Source organism: Onychomys torridus, unplaced genomic scaffold (genome assembly GCF_903995425.1).
Source record: "Onychomys torridus unplaced genomic scaffold, mOncTor1.1, whole genome shotgun sequence".
Classification (NCBI taxonomy): domain Eukaryota; kingdom Metazoa; phylum Chordata; class Mammalia; order Rodentia; family Cricetidae; genus Onychomys; species Onychomys torridus.
In genome coordinates, this window is record NW_023414046.1 from 2,933,644 (window position 1) to 2,943,747 (window position 10,104).

At 40.6% G+C, this 10,104-nt stretch overlaps 1 protein-coding gene across 2 annotated transcripts in view; it reads left to right on the top strand.

Moving 5' to 3' along the window:
* Positions 1–6,640, top strand: part of LOC118576636 (zinc finger protein 160-like) — a 45,257-nt gene extending 38,617 nt beyond the window's left edge. Inside the window, exons 5-6 of one of the 2 annotated variants that reach the window (XR_004943962.1) lie at positions 4,276–4,759; positions 6,444–6,640. Coding sequence is in view for 1 of the 2 variants with exons in the window: in XM_036176829.1 (XP_036032722.1) it covers positions 4,276–4,457 (182 nt within the window). In the remaining variant the exon portion in view is untranslated. Of the gene's footprint in view, positions 1–4,275 lie in introns of both variants that reach the window. The other variant, XM_036176829.1, reaches the window with a different exon arrangement.
* The last annotated feature ends 3,464 nt before the right edge of the window (positions 6,641–10,104 follow it).

Sequence of the window (10,104 nt, forward strand, 5' to 3'; positions counted from 1 at the left end):
AAGAATCAAAATAGAATCAAATAATTATGAGGTTAGTGCAATAGAATAGTCCCTTAATTTTGGTTTTCTTCTGTCCCACATCAGATGGCTCTTCCAACATAATACAGAGAATTGTATTTTCTTTTATCAAGCATGCTTAGGTTTAGAGAAGGAGAGAGCCATTCTCCAATTCCAAAGCCAGCTTTAATTTTTAATTGAACTGGGACTACATAAAGACCATTTGTGTTAAATGTCTGTAGAGAACAGCAGAAACAAACATTTAGGAAGACTAATGAAATTTTATGTGATATGCCAATAGGCCAATTTACTCTTTCTCCTTGGACATTTTTTCTGGATCATATGTACTTTTTCTTCAGATGCCTCATTTGTCCAGTGTTCTTCAGATTCTTTAGCCTTCATTCTCCTGAAAAACAAAACCAAAAACCCTTCCCCAAGCCTAGCTTTGGGGAGGTTCCCTTTTAGCAAGTTATATCTGATTATATGAAAAGCATTAATTAGTGGTATAATTTAATTTTAATTGGATGGTCATGCTGGTTGATGAACTATCACCTCTTCCAATTAAGAGGTCTCTCTTGTTCAAATTGAAACTTTATCAGTTTTGATGGTATCCATAGATTTCCTTCTCCTGAAGAAACAAAAGCAAAACCTTGTCCCCAACGTAGTACATATCCTGGTTTCCATTCTGAGGTGAGCACATCTTTAAAGTATATTGGCTGATTTAATTCTGTAGGTTTTTTTTCCCTATTATCCATTGTCTCCCTGCAGCTGTTGTTCCTTGCTCATTAGCACTGAGAAAATTCAAGTTGATAGAGCAGTATATAACCTATTTCTGGGGGTTTTTGTTTTATTTTGCGTGTCCATTAGAGTTCTATTTGATCATTCTATAAATGCTTGGCCTGTAGGATTTATGTGGTATACCTATAATATGCTTTATGTTGTAATAAACAAAAAACTGTTTCACTTTACCAGAGACATATGCAAGAGCATTGTTAATTTTAATTTGTGCAGGTATACCCATGATGGCCATAACTTCTAGCAAATGTGTGGTTTTCAGAATCAGCCTTTTCTGAACTCAGAGCAGTTGCCCATTGAAATCCTGAATAGGTAACAATGGTGTGGTGTACATATTTCAGTTTTCTAAATTCTGCAAAGTGAAACACATCCATCTGCCAGATTTCATTGCTTTGAGAACCCTTTGGGTTACATCCTGCTGGTAATGGAGTCTGATTGTAGAAGGAACAAGTAGTACATTTCCTTATAATTTCCTTGGCTTATTGCCAGATTATGGAAAAAATCCTTTGTTATACCCTTACTATTGACATGATGTTTCTTATGGAATTCTGAGGTCTCCAGCACATTCACTTTACTCTAAAACAAGCAACTGTTAACCTCAGAATACTTTACATTGATGTGGATTTTGTATTATTAATACATATTTAAGGTCAATTTTTTATATGTATATTTCTACTCTTGTTTATGTTATGCTTATGCAACTCAGTTAAAATTGTAATGTATCATATAATGCAGATTAATAGTTATCTATGATAATCAAACTTCCAGTCATATTACTGAAGTTTTCTAGGTATACAAAGATATATTTCAAGTAGGTAGGTAATCTTCAAATACTTCAAAGACATACAAAATTTGGCATTTAAAGTGTTTTGAGAACTTAGACTTTTCTGGACAATGAGACACGTCTGCTCCTGGCAGCAAGAGGATGATGGCCATCAAAGAACCTTGTTTATGGAGCTTCCTTACAATGTGGAAAAGATTAGTCACTTGGGTAAGAAACTGCTCTTGGATGGACTACCTTACAGTATGTTGTATAAACTGGACATACAAGACCCATAGGATAGTGACCACTGAACTTTGCCAAAACAAGGTGGGATGGTCCTTCATGTTCCTGCTTTGCAGAAGAAACTGCCATACATTTTGTAGGACATAAGAAACTGACAAACTTTGCCATTTTGCAGAACAGTCCTTCAAATTTCCTGCTTCATTGAAAATTATGCCAGAGACTCTAGGCCTGTAGGCTGAAGATATATCCTCCAACATTACAAAGGAACTTTTTCTGGATTCCCATACTTAATTACAAGCAGCCTGCCATGCTAACATGCATTCCCGGTTCTTTATTCCAGATCTACATAACTCCTTTAGCATGGTACTTTCTCCCCAGGCTGGACCTTCTGATTTGTGGAAGGAGTAAGAGGCAAGCCTGGAATGATAGAGAGGTGGGAATAAATAGGTTTTCCTTTCCAGAACAACTTGTTTCTCCTCTTTTTTCACTTTCTCCAATAATTACTCCCTTTCCCTTCATTTAAAAACTTTTAAGGTGTATTTTTTGTCTGTATGTATGTTTATGTGTCACATGTATGCCTGGTACATCTGGAGGGCAAAAGAAGGCATTGGATCTCTAGATCTGAAATCATGAGCAGCTGTGAGCCACCATGTAGGTGCTGTGAATTGAACCTAAGTCCTTGGTTAAGAGCCACAAGTACTCTTAAGCACTGAGCAATCTCTTCAGCCTGGCCCCGTTCCCTACGAGAAGAACAGGAATTTTTTCTGTTTAAATGTCATTTCCATTCTCCTCAGAGCTTTCCCCATTTCCACTCTGTAGCCTCATTATATGGGGATTATACAGGGAAGGTTGTCTGCCTTCTCTGCGTGTGCTCTACTTTCTCCTGACTACAAGGACACATAGGCTGGTGCTTCCACTGTAGATAGATACAGGAGGCAGACAGAAGGTTTGTGAGCAAAAACTTCAACTATTGCTAGCAAGAATAATGAGGTACATGGTTTGTAAAGCACTGGCCTAGTATGTGTGGGTCCCTGGGGTTGACCCCTCCCCTCCATACTACAGAACAATTAGTAACATTGAAAACTGAGGTAGCCTCAAAATCCAGGGATACCACTCTTGGGCATATACCCAAGGGATGCGCAATCATACCACAAGGACACTTGCTCAACTATGTTCATATCAGCATTATTCATAATAACCAGAACCTGGAAACAACATAGATGCCCCTCAACCAAAGAATGGATAAAGAAGATGTGGAAGATATATACAATGAAGTACTACTCAGCATTAAAAAGAATGACATCATAAAATTTGCAAGCAAATGGATTGGACCAGAAAATATCATCTTGAGTGAGTTAACCCAGACTCAGGAAGACAAATATGGTATGTACTCACTCATAAATGGACACTAGATATAAAGCAAAGGATATCCAGGTTACAACCCACAGCTCCAGAGAAGCTAGCTAACAAGGAAGACCAAAAGGCAGATGAATGGAATGCCCTGGGATGGGGAAATAGATGAGATCTCCATGAGTAAACTGGGCATGAGGGAGAAAGGAGGGTTGGGGTTGGGGTATCAGAACATAAGGGAACAGGATGGTTGAGCTGGAACTGGGATGGAGTGGGAGAGCAATGGAAGAGATACCTTGACAGAGGGAGACATCATGGGGATAGGGAGAAACCTGGTGTTAGGGAAGTTCCCAGGAAACCACAAGGATGACCCCAGCTTAGACTACTAGCAATAGTGGAGAAGGTGCCTCAGCTGGCTTACCCTGGTCATCAGATTGGTGAATGCCCTGACTGTCATCATAGACCCAGTAACTGATGGAAGCAGATGCAGAGATCCACAGCCATGCAACAGGCAGAGCTCCAGGAGTCCAGTCGAAGAGAGTAAAGAGGGATTGTATGAGCAAGGGGCATCAAGATTATGATGGGGAAACTTACATAGACAACCAAACCAAGCTTGTGGGAACTCAAGAACTTTAGATCAACAGCTGTGGATCCTCCATGGGACTGGACAAGGCCCTCTACATAATCCAGACAGTTGTGTAGCTTGAGCTGCTTAAGGAGCCCCCTGGCAGCAGGATCAGGATCCATCCCTGGTGCATGAGCTGGCTTTTTGGAGCCCATTACCTATGGTGGGACACCTTGCAAAGCCTTGATGCAGGAGGAAGGACTTGGACCTGCCTCAAAAGAATATACCAGGCTCTGTTGACTCCCCGTGGGATGCCTTGCCTTTTAGGAGGAGGGAATGGAGGGTGGGTTTGGGGGAGAAAACTGAGGAGTGTGGGAGGAGGGAAGAAAGGGAGATCTGTGATTTGTATGTAAAATGCATGAAAAATTTCTTAATTAAAAAATTGAGGTATCCGGCCGCAGTGTGTTAGACTAGTTAGTCACTGTAAAACCAAGGCTGCATTGAGCTCAGGTTCATCTGTTAAATCCAAATAAATAAAATATACTTCTTTTTCTTTTTACAGATATGATAAAGGAAGTGATAACATCACCAGAGATGGTTCCACTAGGTTGTTTATACAGTGATTTATTTATTTTTATTTTATGCATTTGGGTGTTTCTGGGGTTTTTGCAAGGAACATCTTTGGACCATTTGAATGCAGTGCTTACAGACATCAGAAAAGTGCAACAGATCCCCAGGACTTGATTAAGAAATGACTGTGACTTGCCCTGTGGGTGCTAGGAATAGAACCGGGGTCCTCTGGAAGAACAGCCAGTACTTTAACCACTGAGCTGCCTCTCCAACCCTCAGACGTTTATGTTTTCTGAGGAGGGCCTCACTGAGTATCCCTGTCTGCCTTGGAATACTGTATACAGGCTGATCTGGACTGAGAGAGATCCACCTGCTTCTGCCTTCAGAGTGCTGGATTTAAAGGCGTGCACCACCACTCCTGGAATTCACCAGACAGTTGGAAATATACAAATATGCGTGGGAAATGTAAACAGAAGGTAACTGTCTTTTATGCCAAAAAGTGAAATAATACACAATCCATTTAAAAAAAATTGAGCTGATTGGGAAAATTTCAAATTCCTCAGGGTCAACAACATTTCTGAACACAAAATATTCAAGAAGGATTTCATTTAATGCTCAAAATTTTGTTTGTGTTGTCAACTGTATTGTTTAAACTTAGCCATCCATAAGTATGTGAGGTGAGCTCTGACCACTGAAAGTGTAGCCCCTTTTCTTTTAGGAATGAAGTCCTAAAGGGACCCTTGCTGAATGTGTTTGCATGGTTGATTTCTCACAGCTATGCTTGCTTCCAGACAAGAAAAAAATTTTACCTTGCCATTTTTGAGACACTCAGATCTGTTTCTAACATTTAAACAGCTCAATTTTCTAGTTCTGTTTTTATGTCTTCCTTTGCCTGAGGGTAATGGTGTACTCACCTTTTATATTATCTTATTTTTAAATATAAACATGCTAGTAATGCACCAGTTTTCACTTGTCATTTATATATTTTATTTTCTTTCTGTTGTTGATGTTTGCATTCCAGTCAGGTACAAAAATAAAAATTTCAAGCATTGATCTTTGCTAGGCTCGAAAACCTGAGTTCTCTTTCAAAGTCTTTTCCACACTGGAGAATGCTCCTTGGAGTTAGGGAAGACTCGGCATCGTCTGTTGTGTGGACGATTCTCTGTAGGGCCTCTGGGCATTATTCATTTTCTGTGTTGTTCATGGTCTTCTTTCTCATTATTTGTCACTAAATATTGAATGTTAAAATATCTCAGCTTTTCTGTCTACTTTCTCCCCCTTATTCTATTAGTGATTGTGTCAATTTCTAGGAAATTGTTGAGTAAAATGAACCATGCTGACAAATAGCCTTCTAGCAAACAGTACATTTTATCATTGGTCAGTATTCTTCTTTTTGTGTTTTAAGAGTTTTGTGTTGGATTGTCTGTTCCCTTTTAAAACTGTGGCCTCTTATCTTCCTTATCACTATCCACATTCATGATTGATCTTTTAAAAGATTTCTTCTCTTTCAGCACTTGGTGTTCTTAAAATCTGAAGTGAGAAGAGCTAAATCTTTGAGACTAAAATAATGCAGACCACCAAGGTAGTCCTTATTTCTCTACTTTTGATTCTCTCCTTTACCAGCCATCTTATCAGACCCCTGTCCTCCTGGCTCCTTTGTTGACCAGAGGTCACACATAAACAGCCCCCCCTGCAGTGGTTCCCTTCTCCAGCATGTCAGTTTATTAGTATTTCAGCTGACACAGTTGGTGTGGTTGGATCAGGGATCAGGGGCTGGCATTGATTTGTTCTTTGACAGCTTGGTTATTGGCTGGGCCAGGAAATCATCTCCCAAGGATCAGCCTTTCTCCTGTTCTGTCTTGGATTTTTCCCTGTCTGAGACAATGTGTGTCATCTCTTTGATGGTCAAGATAGTCATCATCTTCCTCACTGAGGCTCTGTGTGGTCATGCAGCTATCCCTGGTGCATTGACTCAGTGACAGTCCCAGTGCTGAAGTGTGCAAAGTTCACTATTAAATATAATGTTCTTCTAAGTACCTCCCCCCAAGATATTTGCAAGCCATATTTTTTTGTTATTTAAATTCATTCAGTCTAGTGTTTTGTGTTAGATTTGGAGTGAATAGTTTGTGGAAAATATCTACTTTAATTTCACTTTCCCAGTGTATCCCTGGCTGATCTGCAACTCTTCATGCATACGAGGGTGGCCTCCAACTAATAGAACTCCACCTGGCTCTGTCTCTCCAGTGCTGGGATTAAGGTGAGCACCATCCTACCCAGCCTCATTTTTCATTTGTTTTCTTTTCAAGGAGCTCCATGTTGACTTGCATTGGGGGTACAATAAATTGGATTCCTACTAACACTGTGTGTATATGTTCTCGCTCTTTTTTTTTTTTTTGTCCCAAGTATTTGTTGCTAATATTAATGTAATTTACATGAGCATTTTTGACACCCTGATTTGAAAGGGCAAGAGGTCTAGTCATAGTTTGAGACACAGTCTCAGAGCAGAGCAACAGGGGAAATGGCTGCTTCTCCACTAAATACATTTGAGATTAGTTTCATTTTTTTCTTTTTTTCTGGGAATGTCATATATTGAGACTGTGTAAACTTATAAAACTCTGGCTTTGGGAATGTTACTTGGGGCCTGGAGAGATGGCTTGGGATTTAAGAGTCCTTTATGCTCTTGTAGAGGACCAGGATTCATTTCATAGCACCCAAGTGGTGGGTCATAACCATCCATAATTCCAGTTCTACGAGGTTTAGTGTATGTTGAGGATTTTTCATTCCTATCCCATGATGCTTTCTATGCCATTCAGTAAACACAGAGAAAAATACTTTGTTATTGACAGACAGGCACATACAGAGTGCACAGACAGATAGACCGACACACACACAGATAGCATCCAGACACACAGGAATAGATTCACAAGACAGCCTTCAGGGAAGCACAGATTCAGACTCATGGAAGAGACATCCAGAGGATGGAAGGGACATGGAGCTTCAAGTTTAGAATTCAAATCTGGACTTATTCTTAGTTCAGTGACTCCAAGGGAAAATGCTTTTATTTCTTTACTTGACTCCACTAGGATTAATTATTTATGACATGGAGTTAGTCACTAATGTGTTTAATCCATGCACATATCAAGAATCTATTTTTTTTTTCGAGACAGGGTTTCTCTGTGTAGCTTTACGCCTTTCCTGGAACTCACTTGTGCCGCAGACCACCCAGAGGGAGACCACCACTGCGGGAGAACCAGGGAGAAGGCTCAAGGAGAAGTCAGGAATTGGCGAGGAGAATGACAGACAGACACATGATATGTTGATGTACTGCTGCAATTTTACTTCTGTATAGGCAATGCTTATATACTTTTACAATCGAGGAACTTGGCAGGGGGTTACATCAGACCATTATTTTTTACAATTACTCAGAATCAGCAAGAAACAATAACAAGAGACATTCATATCTATTTTTGTGTATCACTTCCGCAGCGGGAGTTCATTGTGGCTATTGTCTGAGGGCATGATCTCAGAATTTTGTGAAATCTGTCTCGCGCCAGTGACCACATCTGTGGGAGCCAAACTCTTGCCAGCCTGGGGTATATTTTACTATCATATACCCATTTGCTTTCCAAGCCGTTCTTTATAATTTACCCATCTGTTCCCAACTTTATCATAACTTCCTGTATATGGGAGCGGCTCTAGGTAACTTCCACCTTCGGGGGTCCACCTAGGGGCTGCCCACCAGCTCCCTCTTAAGAAGTACTGTGTATACCCCCCGGGAAGTGTGTGCTGGGGAATTTTCTCTAACTCTTTCTCTCTAGAAGGGTCTGGCATGCTATGTTTATTCCCTCGTAACATTTTTATTTTTACTTTCATTTTTGGGCTTTCTGGCTGTTTCTGACAAGAGCTCGCGCTGCTCTACTCTAAACAGGAACGACCCCAGAGATGTATTTGAGGAAGTCTTTTGAGCTTCCTTATACACTGGTCTGATAAATGGAGGTGCTCCGGGTACAGGTGACCTGGGTCAGTCATGTTGGTGCCAACCTGTACTCGTCGTGTTGTTAACTGGAGAACACACAGATAAGACATACAGAGAAAGATCGTGATTAGTGCCAACAAGGACTGTCATCAAGGCCATTTCGTTCTCCAGGGCTTCCTGGGATCCTCAGGCTGCATGACGATTGCTGATTGTGGGGGAACCGCTTGAGGCCATGCTCCAGGAAGCTCCAACCTCAACCCTTCAGCTGCTGGGCCCCAGCGCAGCGGCATACTTGCTACAGCTACACAGGTGTTACAGCTGTGGGTGTAGCACACTTGATAGACCAGGCTGGTCTCGAACTCACAGAGATCTGCCTGGCTCTGCCTCCCGAGTGCTGGGATTACAGGCGTGCGCCACTACGGCCCGGCTCAGAATCTATTATATAGTGATATTGTTTTTCCATATGAAGAGAAACAATAGAACTTACCACAATGTGAAATAAGCAGTCCTGTCGTATGAAAGGTGTCCATGGGCTCAGAATGAACCCTGTGCTTTAAGGACAGACCCCTATCTCTAGAGGCATTTATATTTCTGTGTGCTCACCTCCCTGCAGAGCTGGGATGCCTGTTTGTTTACCTGCTATGATCATGACAACACAGCTTAAACCTCAGAACACACCAGAGAAATCTGGTCCTGATTATAATCATGATAAATGTATTTCCTAGCTAAAACTCTAAAGGGTCTTGTGTAATTCTGGAGTCTCTTCCTGAGCCTATGCAGATGGGCATGAGTGTACACAGAGAACTGCAGGCAACAATCATAAAAGAATCAATGGATAAAGTGATAAACAATATAGTATGTAGGATAGTTCTATTTCTACTGTTTTGAGAATAATAGAGAATCCTTTCCAAAATGGGTGCTCTAGTTTACATGCCAACAAGGAGTGTGTAACAGTGTTCCTTTCCTCACATTCATGTCAGAATTTGTTATTTATCTTGGTGATGGCCATTATGACTGGGGTGAGATGGAAACTTTAAGGAGATTTTGTCTGCATCTCCCTGGTATCTGTGTATTCAGGATTCTTTGTCAACATGACTTGAGAAGTACCCAAGCTAGCTGCACAGCCTAATCAGGAATCATGAATGTACAAGCATATCTGATGCCTGCTGACTTTAAAGCCTTCATGGAACTAAACTAGGAAAAGCTAAAAGAAATGATCAAATATTCTGATTCATACCACCCACCAAAATTACACCAACATGAACTACTTTGAGAGGTTTATAAGCATCAACAACACTGAAGCAGAAATAAATGCTCCCTGATTAAAAAGAAGACCCTAGATGCAGATTGATTCCTCTCAGAATTATGTCAGAATTTCAGGGAATAACTGATAGTGAAACTATTTAAAATATTCCTTGATGTAAAATGAAGGCAAGGATTCCAATTCTTTATGAAGTTAATATTACCTGATATCAAAGAAGAGGAAGAGAAAGTGGCAAAATGAATTTTTTTTTACTTGTATTATCTTTTTTTGCCATTTCACATGATAGACATGGTTTATTGCACATTCTTATCCCTTACTCCCTACAGTCCTGGCCCATACACATCCTTCTCTCTATTTCCCTACCCTTCTCTCATGTTTATGTCTATTCATTTTGGTTTTGACCTACCAAGATTAGTCAAGGCCATCTTTGAGCAAGTAGGTTTGGAGCTATGTGTCGGAGCCTACTGGGCTCACCAGAAGACACAGAACTAAAGACAGTGATTCCCCTTCTCCTAAAATCTGTCCATATCCACAGTTGAGAGCTAAAGGGTGGGGCCTTTAGCCTCTCTCCTTCCTAGAAT